The following is a 17,262-nucleotide window of genomic DNA, read 5'->3' on the forward strand; positions in this document are numbered from 1 at the left end:
GGCACCCATTCCTCTCTCTAGCTTGGCCCCTTCTTCCTCTGCCATTCTCTTATTCTGACTCTTTCCATTTTTCTAGGGAATAACAAAAACAAGAGAGTATATAAGTAACTATTTTCCCTAGTTCCCTTATTCTTTTTTTTTCCATGTTTCCTGCCCTTCCAGCTTGTGAAGACAGCCTGCTTTCTTCAGTTAGGGTTTGCTTGTTACTAAGGCTGCCATTTATCTCTGAGAATTTCTTCAAAAGAAAGGTTTCCCTGCAAGCCTTAGTGGTTTCTCCTAATTGGTGGCCCTGGGCAGTCATTTCTTCAGAAGGGAGTGTCAGGTATGGGGACCAAGAGATTTTTCTGGCTGATCTCCATTGAAAGTCAATGATTTAGTCCCAGCCGAGGGCAAAGCCAGGGGGAGGGGGTAGAGGGGTCAGGGGCATTCTATGAGCTGCTAGTACAGTTCCCTCAGGACCAGCCCAGTTCTCAGCACAGCCTTTTAGAACCTTGGATGAAGCTGTCAGCAATAGAACCTATGGCTTCAGTACATGTGAAGGAAGAGACATTTGGGAAATAAATGCCCCTCAGTATTTGTCTCAAGCTTTGTCTTTTCGATTTTCACAGGTTGGGGAAATGAGGTTGGGGGACCACACAGAGGCAGAGATTACCCAAATAAAGGCTCGTGGTCTAAGATTTGCTTGCTTGAACCTATGGGCACTGGCGTGTTCCTTTAGCCTTGGAACAGGCAAATTACTAGATTAATTCCTTTTTCCTTTTCTTTTTTTCTTAACCTCCGCCCCCACACATTCTAGGACCAGTATGCTAATGCATTTTTACATGATGACAACATGAATTTTCGAGTAAATCTTCACAGAATGGTAGGTATGCTTTTGGTTTCCATTTCTTATCCAAGGGAAAATTTGTTGTCGGAGGAAAGAAGGTGGTAAAATTCAGCCTTCTTGGGCAGAGGGGTTAGAAGAGCTGTGCAAAGGGATCTTTTCTTAATCCCTCTGCTATCTTTCCATTTGACTATATCCTGGGCTATTAGGGTGGTATGCCTTGTTTGATGGGGCTGTTTCTTGCTCTGATTTTCATAGTAAGGTCCAGCTGGAGCTGTAATTTAATTGGGAGGAGGGTGGGCTAAGTAGTGATCATAGGTTATAATCATGGTGGTTTAATGTGTACCAAGAGGTGGAGAAAGATCAACCCCTGATGCATTGGCTATATGTTAATTATTCCCTCAGTGCATCTATAAAATAGAAAAATAGATAAATCTATAAAATTGAAAGAATTAGCTCAATGTCTTCTTTTCATATTGTTGGGTAAGCTGGGGAGGTACCTTGCTTTCATCATCTGTACAATGGAAGGAATAAAATATGAAGACTTGGTGATTTACCTGAAGTTAGGGGAGGTTTAAGAGCATCAAGATGACGTTTAGATAGGTCTGCTCCACGCTTATGCCATGCTTTATTGTCTGAATGAAAATCTTCTAATTGCCACTATCCCAGTGTGTGAAGATCACACTACAACACTCCTCCTGAAGGTTGCTCCAGAGGCCTTGGGGTACTGTCAACTTACTGTGAACTGCATTTCAGCCACAATTCTGTGGTGGCTTCTGAGGAGCATATCTAACCCATCCTTCTTCAAGTCACACAAATGAAAGGCAGTAGTCCTGTAGTGACCATTTTATTTGTATGAGAAATGTAGTGATGATGCATTAGGTGTCCTTTCTGGCATCCCTTGATTTCCTTTCATCCTTGTGTATTTGAAGCCTATGAGACACAGGAAGAAAGCAGCAGACAAGAACCTTCCCTGCCGTCCCTTGGTGTGTGCAGTGCTGGGTGAGTGAATGGTGACACATTTAGGGTTTTTCAGTAACAGTCACAGCTTTGCACTCTAAAGATCTTCAAAAAGGAGGGATGGATAACAGTTGATGGTAGTTGTATTTCTTCCTAAGGGAGGAGGTTCCTAGTTAGGTTGTTAGAAAATAGATTTAACTTCTTAATGGACTGCTTCCTTGGCATGAAAAAGTATGTCTAATTCTGTGTTTGGTTAAGCACCTCGTCTATCACTGGTGCTCAATAAATGATGCTTTTGTTCATAAGAAATGCCTTTTCTAGTGAGATGAATGACCATGCCTAAGCTTGATGTATAGTTCAGCTCTGTGAAATATCCCATTTCTTTTTTGTTTCTCTGCTTGTTTATTTATTTATTTATTCACTCATCTATTTATTTATTTATGTTGTTGTTGTTTTTATTTTTTATTTAAAAAATTTTTTTGGAAATATCCTATTTCTGACCAAGCTGTCTCAGAATTTTTCCTCCCTGGTTTGGTCTAGCTAGTCTGTTAGCTAGAGCTCTTGAGGTTGAAGTCCTAGTCAGGGTTCAGATCCACAATCTACTGGGTGGGATAAACTGAGATTCAGTTGATGGGGCTGACAGGTAAGCAGGACTATGTTCTGGGCAATCTTTTCTGCCCAGGGTGCTGAATTTTCCCCAAAGGAATTGACTGCACTCTCAATCTCATTTCTCTTGGCCATCCAGCCCTGATACCTAAATCTACTTGTATTTAGAAACAGTAATTAAGACTGTATAATAAGTCTGTATTGACCCACAGTTCCACTGACCATTTCAGCCAATATCTGTCAAACTGAGCATGATATTGAGATGAGGTAGATTGACATAGCTGCAGAGCCGAGACTCTGGCAACATGGCTAATCCATAATTCCTCCTCTGCTTGCCTCATCCCCTCCCCCCCCCCCTTCTAAGAGAGAATGATTTCCCTTTGGCGTTTTGCATTAGTACTGTGGCATGAAATAGCTCTCCAGTGGAGCCTCCCTCATGTGTCTGAATTTATTGGCTGATTGAAGCCGCCTCTTGGAAGGAGGAGGGGGAGTTCATTTCCTTGTTACCCTCCAGGAGGCAGGCAGGGCATAGGGTTCAGTCTTTCAGAAAGGAAACTTATGGGTGAATATAGCTGTGCTTAGTAGGGGTGAATACAGATCTTCTTAGTAGGTTCTAGTTGATATGTGTGTGAAGAAAGGCTTTTTATCCAGCTTGAATACTTATTTCCAGTTTCTTCTTGATCAATCTGATTTTTCTTGTTCTTCTTTTTAGATCTGATGGTGGAGTTCATTGTAACGCACATGATGAAGGAGTTTCCTATGGATCTTTATGTGTAAGTGCCACAGGCCATTTTGTCTTTATGGATCTATCTCCTGGAATTGAGTAAGAAGGAAATAAGAGTCACACAAGATTTCTAAATATACTTTATTTCCAGAAAATCACATTTGTGTGTGTGTGTGTGTGTGTGTGTGTGTAGAAATGCCAGAGGGCATTCTTCAGAGTGGATTTGTGCATCTTTCTAAAAAAGAAAAATGTACAAGCTAGTTTGGATGCTGTCAATATTTCTAGTTATATATTCTAGGCACATTGTGCACAGGGGCAGGGCCCGTTATTCAAAGTAGTCAAGACCAAGAAGCATGAGTATGACAGTCCAAAAACAGAGATCTCAGTAGGTTACTGAGGCAGATCCAGGGCCTTGGACTCCAGTAAACAGTTTCTTGGGGAGGGAGAGCAACTTGGAACCTGAGCTTAATTCTTGTCCCCAAGGACTTGGTCTATATGACTTCATTGACTGCATATAGGCTGTTGTGGGACACTGAGTAAAATGTTCAGCCCATTAATGAGGATTTACTGTCCATTGCAATTCCTTAAAATAAACACAACCACAAGAAATCAAATTTGAATAAATTCCAAGCACTGAAGTGCCTATCTGCTACTTCCAAAGACCTCAATATTATTATTTATGCCTAAGAATAGTTGCACTGTATTAGTTTGGTCCCAGATATAATTCGTGTATTTTGTTTGCTCCTCAAAAAGTATCAGAATTTGGTCTTACATTAATCTTGGTGCCGCTGTTCTTTTTGTCAGGAGAACATATTGGGATATAGAAAGCTTTCTGTACCTTTTTTGAATGCCTGCCCTTAGATCTGGGGAGGGATCGGTGGATGGAACAGGGTTCCTGCTTTCTAGAAGGGTTGCAGACCAGGGCTTCTTAAACTTTTTCTACCTGTGACCCCCTTTTGCCCAAGAAAATTTGGGCAATGAGGGTTAAGTGACTTGCCTAGGGTCACATAGCTAGTAAGTTCTGGATTTGAACTCAGGTCCTCCTGAATCCAGGGTCGGTGCTTTATCCACTGTGCCACCTAGGTGCCCTCAATGCCCAAGAAATTTTTTTTTTCATATTTTTTTTTAATTTATTTTATTTAATTTTATTTTTTTAATGTATGAGGTATTTTATTTTTTCCATTACATGTAAAGATAGTTCTCAACTTTTGTTTATACATGCTTTACACCCAAGAAATTTTTATACTACCCCAGGTATATAGGTATATAAAATAGGTATACATAACCTTTTTTTCTTTTTTCTTTTTGGCGGGGGGTGAGGCAATTGGGGTTAAGTGACTTGCCCAGTGTCATACAGCTAGTAAGTGTCAAGTGTCTGAGGTCAGATTTGAACTCAGGTCCTCCTGACTCCAGGGCCGATGCTCTATCCACTGCACCATCTAGCTGCCCCTTTACATAACCTTTTACTGTTGCCAAATTTTTTGCGACCCTAGGTACATAGTATATAAAATAGGCAAACATAACTTTTTATTCTTGCCAAATTTTTCACGACCCACATTCATTGACCCACAGTTTAAGAAGCTTTTTTGTAGACTATGTCTTTGGTTTCTCATATCTGAAGTTGTGATGAAAATTTTACTTTGGGGTGAGTTCTTCTGTTTTTTTTTGTCCCTTTAGGAACTTTAGAGGTAAATTGAAACCCCCTTCATTTTGATTCTAGGGGTTATGGAAAGCTCTATAATGCTAATCAGACAATATTACTGCTTATTTAAAGCAGGTGGCTCTGTACCTGGGAGGTTTGGGGATTCTCTTTTATTTTCCTAGACCCTGTAATTCTCAGATCTGGTGTCTTGTGTTTTAGGAAATGATGCTTGCTAAGTAATATAGGAAGGTATTGCATACCTTGGCAGAACCAAGTCTACAAGCTCTGGGCTTAAGCAACCTCCTGTGTGCTGAGCTTTTCAGAGATCGTTTCTCTGTGACTCTCAGACACTCCTATATCTAAGTTTTTGCATCTTTTTTTTCCCTCTACATCTTTTTCTACATTTCTGCCTTTTCTTTTATTGAATGTCCTGCAATTAGGGAAAATAGGAACACTAAGCTGAATGAGGCTGGGCGGAAGATACCATCCTCAGACTGAATTCTCTTTCTTCATTTCTACCATTGGGCATGTTTCCAATTCCCTTTGCCCTTCTCATCCAGGTTTCAGCACTGGAGCATCAAGTGCCTTTTAGGTGAATTTAGCTGCTCCCAGCTGAATCGTTGCTGCCTCTTCTCTTTTTGTACATTATTTTCTGGAAGTGTATGGCAGAATGAAAAATTGAAAACAAAATGAATTTTTGCTGTTTCAGATAAATTTATAATATGCTTGGTGAAATATGAAGAAATGTGGAAAGACTTAATGGAACAGCATATCCTAACACTCCAGAATCTGGGTCAGGAATGAAGCAAATGTACTTTTTTGAGAATACTTTAAGTAAAGTAAATGCTAAGAAGAGGTGAGGGAAAGAATCAGTTTCTCCTAGAATAGTGAGGGGTAGAATAGCCTCATTAAATAATTTCCTCTGCTATCAAAGTCCTGATGCTTATGTGGATATCTTACAGTTTGGGGAAGAGTTAACTTTGGGGAAAGCAAACTTATCCTTACATTCATTTTTGGAAAGTCTAGACTCCTGTATCAGACATTCCCAAACCCCAGACAACTGCCAAGGAAAAGGTATATAGCCTGGCTTATGCCAGAAGAAGGTTATAGAAGAGATAGCATATTTTCTTGCAGGAGAAGATACACATGCATAAAGAACTAATAAGCACGGAGAAGCTTAGGAGATACCTTAGTCTCCCAGATGACATTTGGACATTTGTTTATACAGTTCCTTTCATTAAAATCCTGTCTGAGAGGATCCTGTAAGATCAGCAGACCTAATTACAGTATCATGGAGAAAGGAGGAAGTCTCTGTGAATAATATGGCAGACCAGGTTGTATAGTGAGGTGTTAGAGCAGACCAGTGAGAGATTATTATGGAGGCTTCCAAGGAGGAGAAAATGCCACTCTCAGATGATAGTCTGTTTATTCTTCATTTGGTTTTGTTTTTTCTTGTTTTCTTGTGTGTTTTTTTAAAGTATTTTATTATTTTCCAGTTACACATAAGGATAGTTTTCAACATGTGTTTTCACAGGATTTTTAGTTCCAAATTTTTTTCTCCCACCCTCCCTTCCCTTCCTCCTCCCCAAGATGGAAAGCAGTCTGATATAGGTTGTATATGTACAATCACATTAAACATATTTCTACATTAGTCATCTTGTGAAAGAAGAATCAGAACACAAGGGAAAAACCTCAAAAAAGAAGGAAAAAAAACCCAGTTCAAAAGTAGAAATGGTATGGTTCAATCTGCATTCATAATTCACAGTTCTTTTTTCTGGATGTTGAGAACATTTTCTATCATGAGTTCTTTGAAACTGTTTTGGATCGTTGCACTGCTGAGAAGAGCCAAGTCTGTCACCATTGTTCATCACACAATGTTGCTGTTACTGTGTACAATATTCTCCTGGTTCTGCTCCTTTCAGTCCGTATCAGTTCATGTAAGTCCTTCCAGGTTTCTCTGAACTCCTCTTGCTCATCGCTTCTTACAGCACAATAGTATTCCATTACATTCACATGCCACAACTTGTTTAGGCATTCCCCAATTGATGGGCTTTCCCGAGATTTCCAATTCTTTGCTATAGTCTCCATTTGTGATTGTGATATGTTTTGAGATCAAAAAGATATTTTATCTATCAGTGTCTCAAGACCTAGCTATTATTAGAAAGAAAGTCTTTGGCCTTTTTCTCTCCTTGTGTCTTAACCTGGGTTGTGTGTCCCTGAGAGTGAGAACATTACTGAGGAATCAATACCTTTGCTACCAGGGTAGTGGGATCGTAAACATAGATTTGTTGGGGCAGCTAGGTGGCGCAGTGGATAGAGCACTGGCCCTGGATTCTGGAGGACCTGAGTTCAAATCCAGCCTCAGACACTTGACACTTACTAGCTGTGTGACCCTGAGCAAGTCACTTAGCCCCAATTGCCTTACCAAAACCCCCCCAAAAACCAAAAGAACAAAAAACATAGTTATGGGTCAGGTCCTGGGGTCCTTGTATCTTATACATTTGTTGTTCATAAGAGCAGGGTGTTAGTTTCATTCCATGCTCTAGGCCAGGATTATGAGCCATATGGTTGACGTTCATGGGTATCTTCCCCAAGTTTTGTGAAATTAATAATGTCTCAAGGAGAATCCCCTCCATTCTCAGATTGAAGCTCTAGAACTCAGTATTCTTAGCTCCACCCCAGGGCAACTCCTTTTTTGTCCCTTAAAATTATTCTTTGGAATCTAGTCAAAGCTGGGCTAGAGTTGGGAAATGTTAGAGAAACCAAATGAAGCTATTAGAGAAAACCTTGACTGTTTTATCTGTTTATACCTCTGTTTCTATTTGCTCTTTGCCCTACTCTGCCTGTCTTATTCTCAGTTTCTCTTGTTCTTAGAATTATGACAACTGAGTTTAGAGACCATCTCGCTTAATCCATATGTGAATAGGAATCCTTTCTATATTACACCTGACAGATACCCATCTAGAGTCTCCTTGATGGACTCCAGTGACAGAAAGCCCATTGACTTCTTTCTGTTTTTGGACAGCTCCAATTGTTAGGAAGCTTTTCCTTATTTCAAACCATGATCTCTCTTTGCAATTTCTATTCATTCATCTTAGACCTGCCCTCTGGGGCCAAATAGAACAAGTAGAATTTCTTGAATGAATCAAAAAGCATTTATTGAGGGCTTAGTATATACTAGGCACTGTGCTGAGCATTAGCAATACAGTACAAAAAGACCCTGTCTTCATCTAACTTACTTTCTAATAGAGGGAGACAACACATACAGGATTGTAGTAGCCAGGGAAAGTAGTTTTGGTGTGGTTAGTTAAAGGTGACTTGATCCACAGGGCAGGCAATTGACAACACCCTTTCCAAAAGCAATGGTATTGTCAATTTCATTTACATACTTGGAGAAGGAACTGAAAAGCAGGGGAGAGGGGTAAGGTAGAGTATACATGTTGGAGGCAGGCGAATCAAGAAAGGGCACATGGCAAGAAGGCTAAAAAGAAAATGAAGTGTTTTAAGTCTGGGTCTGGCTAAATAAGTTTGCAGATATGCAGTTACCCATCAAGATGGCTCAGCCTTATGGTGAGAGTTCAAAAGCTAAGTCAACTAACTTACCCAGAAATTGGGGACATAAATTCTATGAGTTACTTGACAGTTATCATGTATCCACTAAGTTTACTCTCTGTCTACATCCTTTCTTTCTTTTTTTTTTCTTTTGCGGGGCAGTGGGGGTTAAGTGACTTGCCCAGGGTCACACAGCTAGTAAGTGTCAAGTGTCTGAGGCTGGATTTGAACTCAGGTACTCCTGAATCCAGGGCCGGTGCTTTATCCACTGCGCCACCTAGCCACCCTCTCTACATTCTTTCTTCCTCCAATCCATCATCTTATGGCATAGTTTCCATTCTTCTAACTATCATGATATTCCTCCCTTGAAAACAGTCCAACCCACCAGTGGCTTTTCCAAATGGTGGCACCTTTCTCTTATCTTTTCTAAATTGGGACACCTTATTTCTCTTTTTGTTGTTCCCTTTGTTGTCTTTCTCTCCGTTTTTGGTTTTTGGTTTTTTGGTGTTTTTTTTAACATTGAGACATGTGAACTATCCCAGTGATAAACACCATCCAGTAAGGAGAGGAACATCTTCATTCTTTGTTCACAATCTCTAGGTTGTGTGGGTCCATGTCTGTGTTAGTCTTTGCAATTTGTTTAAGGTGAATTGTTAGATGTGCCCCAGGATAAAGTAGCATTCCCAGTTCTGCTGGCTGAGCTCCTCTCCAGAGACCTTTGTTGAGTGCCCCCGGTAAGAAGAGGAGGGGGAGCCAGGGCTTGGAAACTGGAATTAGACATTGGATTCCAAACAATTTAGAGGCCTCCAAACACTAGTGATTTCAAGTGTTAAAATTCTATTTAATTGAACATTAAGTTTTGAAATTTAAAATGAAAATAGGAAATGCAAAAGCTAATGCTCTCAAATAAGGAGCATTAATTTATCCACATTGCATAGGCTGAATATTACAATGGACATTTAATGGCTTAACCAGCAATCAAAGCCTACCTAGCTATAGAATATATCAAGTTAACGTTGCTATGAGAACCATAACTTAGCATTTCCTCACAATTTGGAATGCAGTAATTGTGATAATGAAGGCCTTTTTTTAAACTTTTACATGGACTCCCCTGCCCACCCCCCCTTTTGATAAAGAGGCAGAAGAGCAAATTGATCTGAGAAAGGAAACATAACAGCCCAATTGCACTCAGGTTCATGGTTCTCTGAGTCACGTACGCAATAGTTACCCCACCAGCTGACAACCCAGGGAGGTGATGTGTTCATATAAGTTATGTACCATAGGTTCTCAGCTCTTCCTCACAAACTCTATAAGAAAACCCTAGTGGAGTTAGGGGTGGGGGTTTTGTGGTGGTAACACAACACTGTGTCTAAGGTTATGAGAGGGCCATGACATAGTTGGTAGAACTCTTAACTACTGTCCTTGTAGAGATATACCTAGGATTCTGGGTGGAAAGGAAGGAATTCTATTTCTACCATAGAATCCTATGTGTTTTTATATTTAAGAAAAACTGACAGTTTTTTCTTTTATCTTACGTTGCTCACTCACTTATTTCTTCCTGTTTGGAGATAATCTCTTCTGGCGTGTGTATTGTTCGTATAGAAAATAACTTTCCAGGATTCCAAGGGTTTAGAAATTTAAGTCTAATTACATCTCTCAGCAACCCAGTTCTGCCCCTGTGAGCAGAAGAACCTAGCTCTGTTGTTAACTCACCCTTACTGACTCCCCTTAAACAACCTGCTCCTCAGGAAAGAGGCCCAGTGTTGTGGAGTTGTGGCTATTTAATGGGGAGACTCACGAGGGTGACAGCCTCATTTCTCCAGTAGTAACAGGGGAAGAGATATTTGAAATACAACATTACTGTGATCGAAACAGAAAAGGGTTGGAAATGACAGTAACCAACAAGAGTCACCATTGAATATTGTGGTGGGACTGCAACAGTCTTATATTTAAAACTCAAGGGGAATGTGATTGTGGTCTCAAATAGCTAAATTTATGGGTCTCAAATAAGAATTATGTTTTTCAAACTGCCACATTTACCCTGAAGCCCATTCATCTCCTTCAACAACACCAAGATTAAGCATGTGTTCTGCTCAGCTATATAATAAAGTGGCAAACATATTGAACCACTGACATCACAGGACAGTTGCCAACAGTATAAAATTAAGCTCCTAATGTTGGGCTCTGGCTTCCTTCTTTTATAGGTCATCATCTTTATCAGGAAGTGCAGTTGTCTGAGTCATCTGAAAGCCTTGCTCATGCTGTGCTGTCAGCTGGGTCTGTGACCACCTCTGGTGGTACAAGAGCAAGCATGCCAACAACACCCAAATTAGGGTCTTCAGCATGTTTTTTAGCAAACCAAAGGAGGGGCTTCTCAAAGTTGTAGTTACTTTTGGCCAAAATATCCCAGTACCAGAGGTTCTTCCTATGGAAGACATAGAGATATTTTCATATACTCATGCCAGATCTCTGTGCTAGTTAAGTACATTCTTGTTCTTAATGTTACATCAAACACGATAATGGTTTGTTGTTTGGCTAGACTAACTGGTTCTCAGACCATTAAATTTCTTTTGGTGTGCTGCATCCCATAAATTGAATTCAATAGGACCTCTTTTAGTACTGCACCCAAGGGGTGGAGCTCAACACTCAGACACTCAGAGGGGGTACATTATCAAATTCACAAAGTCAAGTGACATTGTACAAATACAGTTGTCCAGTACTACCATTATCAACTAATCAAAAGTCTGGCCTCCGGGATCCATTAACATTTCTGCCTCACTGAATTGTGAGGCAGCATACTCTGGTTAATAGAAGGCTGGCCTGGGAGTTAAGAAGGTCTGTGTTCGAGTCTTTTCTCTAGCATACAGTGATTCTGTGACCTTGGACAAATCACTTCATATTTCAGTACCCCTGACAACTCGTAGAGACTAAATTGCAGATTTGCTGGTAAGAGAGATTTCTTCTCTGGTAGTTCCTTACATCAGTGAATCCATACACAATGAAATCACAGGTCTATCCCAATGTAAGAATAAAGGAATGCATTTGTTGACATCTTTTCTCTCATTTCAGGTGTTTTCATTAAATATTAAAGCTTTCCCATTTCTAGATTGGCAGTGGGGAGTCAGGATTCCATTCTTGTGGCTTACCAACTTCAGAGTCAATGTATTATAGTAGAAAGAGAGCTGCACCTGAGGGTCAGGAGAGACCTGGGTTCAAATCCTGTATCAAACATGTATGAATGGGGGACAGCTAGGTGGCACAGTGGATAAAGCACCGGCCCTGGATTCAGAAGGACCTGAGTTCTCATCCGGCCTCTGACACTTGACACTTACTGGCTGTGTGACCCCGGGCAAGTCACTTAACCCTCACTGCACCCCAACACAAAAAACCCCAACACATGAATGGGTAGCAAGTCACTTAATCTGTCTGAGCCTCATTTTTCTCATTTGCAAAATGGAGTTAATACTTCTAGTCCCTACCTACCCAAACAGTTGTTCTGAGGATGGACTGAGACGAATGTGGAAAGCATTTTATAAAATTTAAAGTACTCTCTAAAGTTGGCCTCTGTCATCATTTTCCTTCTCTTATTTCTGGTCCAGGCGTTGCATCCAAGTGGTACACAAACTGCTTTGTTACCAGAAGAAGTGCCGCGTGCGGTTACATTATACATGGAGAGAACTCTGGTCAGGTAACTGCTGCTTTATCCTCGGTCCTTTGATGACTTTTTAGTTTCTGATATTTTGTCCCTTTTATACATACCTTTTTTCTTTCCAGCTGTGGTAAACACAGTTCACTACTCCTTCTTCAAATGGAGTGCCGTTTCCCAAAGGACTTTTGAGTCAGAGAGGTGTATGAAGTTATTGTAAGCTTGGATTCTCCTTTGGCTCCATTTGGGGGCAGCATATAGACTATAGATAGGGACGCCTCTGTTCATTTCCACAGGATGAGTAATCTCAGGAAGAATGTCACTGGGATAGGGGATGGGGCGGAGAATCCTATTCTTTCTGTTACATCTGGCATTATTACTGTTTACAGACAGTGTGGATTCCACCACTCCCTCCGGGCTAGAGACAAAACCAGCAAATTATAGTGTTTACTTTGGCCGTCTTGTATATTTGGCAGTCCAATTGAGACATTACCACCCCCTGTAAGCAGAATGGGTCTGTTCTAGGGGTGCGCTAATGTGAACTTCCCACCCCTTTTCTATTGTGTGGCTAAATCAGAGAGGTAGGAAAAAAGGGAGAGAGGACAGGCTTCTGGTGGCAAGTGTTAGTAGGTGACAAGTGGGTTTGCTTGGCCATGGTGACACCTCCTCCTGCACTCCCAGAGTGAATGGCTGCTGGAGCCAAGAAGAATGGCTATGCCTTCCTCCTCTGGACTTTTAGCAGAAGAAGGCGTGTCAGTATCTGGTGCTGTATGAAGAGCCACCAGCAGTCCGCCCCATTATAAGGAGTATGTCTGCCTTGTTTGGGCATGTGGGTTTCTGCCCAACCCAATTTGACTATCTAAATTTAGCTCTCCATAAAGAGAAGGAGAAGTCTTAATTAGTTAATGGATTAACAAGTTCTTTGTCATTTCCTTCTATGGTTGTGAAAAAGAGAGAGGGAAAAGGAAAGGGGGGAAGGAAGGGGAGAGAGAGGGAAACAGAAAGAAGAGAGAGGGGAAGAGTTATATGTATGGCATTACTGGTACTTGGAAACAGTGAGAGATATTTGAAAGCACCAGATCTAGGGGAAGGTTCTACTTTGTAGCAAGTCTGCTGTTAAGGACTTTTGTTGGGTTTCCCCAGCAATAGTGGTGTGACTGTCACCTCCTAAAAGCTGAGTACTGAAGAGAAAATGCTGGACTGTGTGTGTGTGTGTGTGTGTGTGTGTGTGTGTGTGTGTGTGTGTGTGTGTATGTGTGTGTGCGTGCGCGTGTATGTAGCTAATGGAATTTATAACCACATAAATGTGGTTTGCTTCTTTCTCTTGGACAAATGACTGGTCCTGTATTCTATGCCTCCTTAGTCACCTTCATTTATCTCTTCTGCTGGCTTCATCTTCTAAGTCCCATTCAGATCTTACTTTTCTCTTTTATTCCTTGGGTTCTCCCTTCTGTCCTCCCTACTCTAGTCTAGGCCTCTGCCTTATGTGATAACTTGAACTTCTCTTGCCCTCTTTTTTCTTTCTCATTTTTTCCTGAAAGCAAAGGCATAAATCTGGCTGTCACTTCCTTGCTCAAAAACCTTCAATATCTCTCTTTTGTCTCTAATACAGATTCCTCTTTCTGGCTTTTAAAGCCTCCCATAACCTGGTTCTCGCCTTTCTTTCCTGTTTTAATTCACATTACTCTGCTTTATATACTCCTCTTCTGGTCAGATTAGGCTACTAGCTGTTCCCTGAATTTGGCATCCCGTTCCTACCTCTGTGCATTTGCATAAGCCATACTGCATGCCTAGAATATGCTTCCTTCTTCAACTTTACCTTTTAAAAATCCTACCTTTCTTTTCAGTTCAGTTTAGGGGCCACCTCCCGAAAGCTCTCCCTGACCCTATTATTGCTAACTCTTCTCAAATTCATTTGTGTTATATTTATTTGTATATGTGCTTAATTCCTGTCCCCCAACTATAGTATAAATTTCTTAAGGGTTAGGGACTGTTCCTTTTTTATCCCTTTATATCCCAAGTGCTTGACAGAGTTTGCTGAACTGTTGAATATTCTTTACCTCAGTTTCATTACAGACCTATTACTTCTCTTCTTTCCCCACTACACATAGAAGTTTTCTTCTCTGGCCCTAGGCTGGCCTAGACATTAATTTTTTCTTTTAGGCTCTTTAACATAGCCTAGGAAGGTGGGCCATGCTCCTGTGATCAGGTGAGAGATGGCAGGTAGATCACATGTCCAGGTTGATAAACAAATGTACAGGAGCAGCTGCAGACCTGGGTAGTGCCAGGGGTCATTGCAGCTTGGCAGAGACAGTGTCAGAACTGGCAGAGTACACATGTGACTCAGTCTCATACACATTTCCTTGAGAAAAGGAGGTGGGGTGTGGGTGCTTTCCTGACACAATCTTCATAGGGATCTAAATCTGCTCTCAAAATCTCTCCCTGTGTCACATGAAGAGGTGGCCCTTCTCCTTGTCAAAACAAACCCCTCTTCATCCAGTCTACCTTCTCCATTCGATTATCCTACTATCCTATTATTCTGTTACTCTCTCTAATCTTCTGTCTCTCTCTATTCCATCTGCTGGTTGTTTTCTGTATTCCTTGTTGTCCACAACCTTTCCATGTGTGACTTTCACCCTAACTTGATCCAGTTATCCCTGTTAGCAATCATTCAATATCTCTCTTAACTTTCTTAGCTAAATTCCTTGAGAAAACTATCCACACTTAGTACCTGTACTTCTCCTTTAGTTTCCTTCTTCAGTATGGCTTCTGACTTTATTATACTGAAACTTCTCCCTCCAAAGTTGCCAGTGATCTCTTTACAAATCTAATGGCCTTTTTTCAGTCCTCATGCTTCTTCTCTGCAGCTTTTCACATTATTGATTATCCTTTCTTCTTGGATATTCTCTCCTCTCTAGACTTTCATGACATTGCTCTCTCGTCGTTCTCCTCCTATCTGTTTGACTGCTTCTTTTCAGTCTCTTTTGCTGAATCTTCATTCAGGTTATGCCCATTAACTGTGGGTCTCCCCCAACTATCAGTCTTAGAACTGCCTTTTATTTTTTTTACTCCACTATACTATCTTGCTTGGTGATCTTATCTTCTTTTGAGTTTACCTATCATTTTTGTTTTGATGATTCCTAGAGCTAAATAACCAGTACTAATCTCTTTCCTGAGTTCCAGTCTTGTATCACTAACTGCCTCTTGGACATCTTGAACTGAATGTCCTCATAAGCATGTCCAAAATAAAACTCATCATTTTTCCCTCCATACCCTTCCTTCTTCCTATACTTCAAGGGCACCTCTATCTTCTGTCATCCATATACATTGTCTTGTTAAATTTTGTCATTTTTACCTTCACAGCATCTCTCATATCTATTTTTGTTTTTACGGGGCAATGAGGGTTAAGTGACTTGCCCAGGGTCACACAGCTGGTAAGTGTCAAGTGTCTGAGGTCGGATTTGAACTCAGGTCCTCCTGAATCCAGGGCTGGTACTTTATCCACTGCACCACCTAGCTGCCCCCACTATGCTCTTCTAATTGTTTTTCTGCCTTCAAGCCATTCCCTACTCTTATCCATCCTCCACTCAGCTGCCGTTGATTTTTCTGAAGCCCAGTTCTGACCATGTCACTCGTCTATTCAGTAAACTCCAGTGGCTTTCTATTACCTTAGGATCAAATATATAACCCTTTTTTTGTCATTTAAAGCCCTTCCCAACCTTGTCCCTTCCTGTCTTTTCTGTCTTCTTACACTATACCCCCCTCTACACATTCTTATCCAGCTGTTCTGGCCTACTTGCCATTCTTCATACATGACACTCCATTTTGCCACTTCATGCCCCCTCACTGACCTCCCCCATGCTTTCAGTGTTATTCCTCCTCACTGTTGATTTGCAGTTTTCCTGGCTTCCTTAAAGACTCATTGCAAGTAAGTTCTCCCTTCAGGAAGTCTTTCCCAGTCTCTTTCCCTCTGCCTCACTGCTACTCTCTTTCCTCTGAGATTACTTTCCATTTACATTGTATATATCTTGTATGTATGTAATTATTTGCATGTTGTTTCCCCCATTAGAATGTGATCTCCTTGAGGGCAGCAGCTATATGCTTTTCCTTTTTTGTATCCCCATCATTTTGCACAGTGCCTGGCACACAGTAAGTGCTCAATAAATGCTTGTTGACTCACTAACAGCTGTCTTTGAAAGAGCCTCTAATGGTTTTATACTGATTAATCATTGATTGTTTCACAGAGCTTCCACTTATAAGTCTTCCAGACATACCCCACGTCTGCAGCTTCCTCTTTTCTTTCTATCACACTATCCTGGGTCTCAAAGCCTCCATCCTAGCTCTGGCTCTGTTGCAAGTCTCATCCCATCTGTGAAATCTCTTGCTTGGTCTGTGGCTCATCCTTTTTTCTTGTTCACAACTTCATAAGCCCTGGCTCATCAGATACTTTTGCTTTCTCTACTTCACCTTAGATGGTCTGCCATCATGTCTTTTCTCAGTCGACCTGGTTGGTTTTGATTGTCCTTGGATACTTCCTTCTCTCTCTCTCATAACTGATACTCTTCTTGGCTTGTTCAAATGGCAATAGCCAACCTCAGTCTTTTTAACCAGTCTTACTTCGTTTTAACTTTTTATCCATCATCAATTACTCCTGGTCTCTCTGATCATAGAGTTTTTCTCGTTAAAAACTTCAAACCATTTAGGGTTACAGATTGCCTGAAATTTTTGTGATGTGATTTGAACTTTCAGTGACTTAATAAGAATCCACACTGTAGGATCTCAGTCAGAGATTTAGTGTTTTGGCTGGAGAACTGTCTGGAAGAAGAGAGAACTTCCCATAGGGCCAGTGAGACTAATCTGAATACTTTTTTTCCCCCAAGTATGTATTTTAATGTTTGGTTGAATTTGCCTTTATACCAAACTAACACATATCTTCTCTTTGTTTCCCCCATCTATCTTCCTCTCTCTTTCCCCTTCTCCTGTATGTCACTTACTCATCCTTTATTTGTATGCTAGCTTTCTGCTTCAGTTTCCCTTCTTAAAAATAATAGATTTTTATTGTTATCTTTTGTTTTTCCTTCACCTAGATTTTTCCCTTGCATCTGTCCCATCTCTTTTCCCAGAGAACCATCCCTTATAACAAAGGTTTTGTTGTTGTTTTTTAAGAGGAAGGAAAAAATTTTAAAATCCAGCAAGACTGAACAACGTATTGAAAACATAAGACACGATATGCAGTAAAGCCCTTGGACACCTCATTTCTACAGAGGAGCAGGGGTGGTATCTTCTCATCTTTCTTCTTTAGAGCCAAG

General features: G+C 40.8%; 1 protein-coding gene across 4 annotated transcripts in view; it reads left to right on the forward strand.

Annotated features, from left to right (window-relative positions):
- ARMH3 (armadillo like helical domain containing 3) overlaps window positions 1-17,262 on the forward strand; it is a 219,233-nt gene that overhangs the window by 68,969 nt on the left and 133,002 nt on the right. For all 4 annotated transcript variants that reach the window (XM_043987615.1, XM_043987614.1, XM_043987616.1 and 1 more), the window contains 4 exons: window positions 797-862; window positions 1,756-1,825; window positions 3,102-3,162; window positions 11,907-11,995. In XM_043987615.1, the coding sequence (XP_043843550.1) occupies window positions 797-862; window positions 1,756-1,825; window positions 3,102-3,162; window positions 11,907-11,995 (286 nt within the window). The remainder of the gene's footprint in view (window positions 1-796; window positions 863-1,755; window positions 1,826-3,101; window positions 3,163-11,906; window positions 11,996-17,262) is intronic.

The sequence above is a fragment of the Dromiciops gliroides genome, chromosome 2 (genome assembly GCF_019393635.1).
Source record: "Dromiciops gliroides isolate mDroGli1 chromosome 2, mDroGli1.pri, whole genome shotgun sequence".
NCBI classification, from domain to species: Eukaryota; Metazoa; Chordata; class Mammalia; order Microbiotheria; family Microbiotheriidae; genus Dromiciops; species Dromiciops gliroides.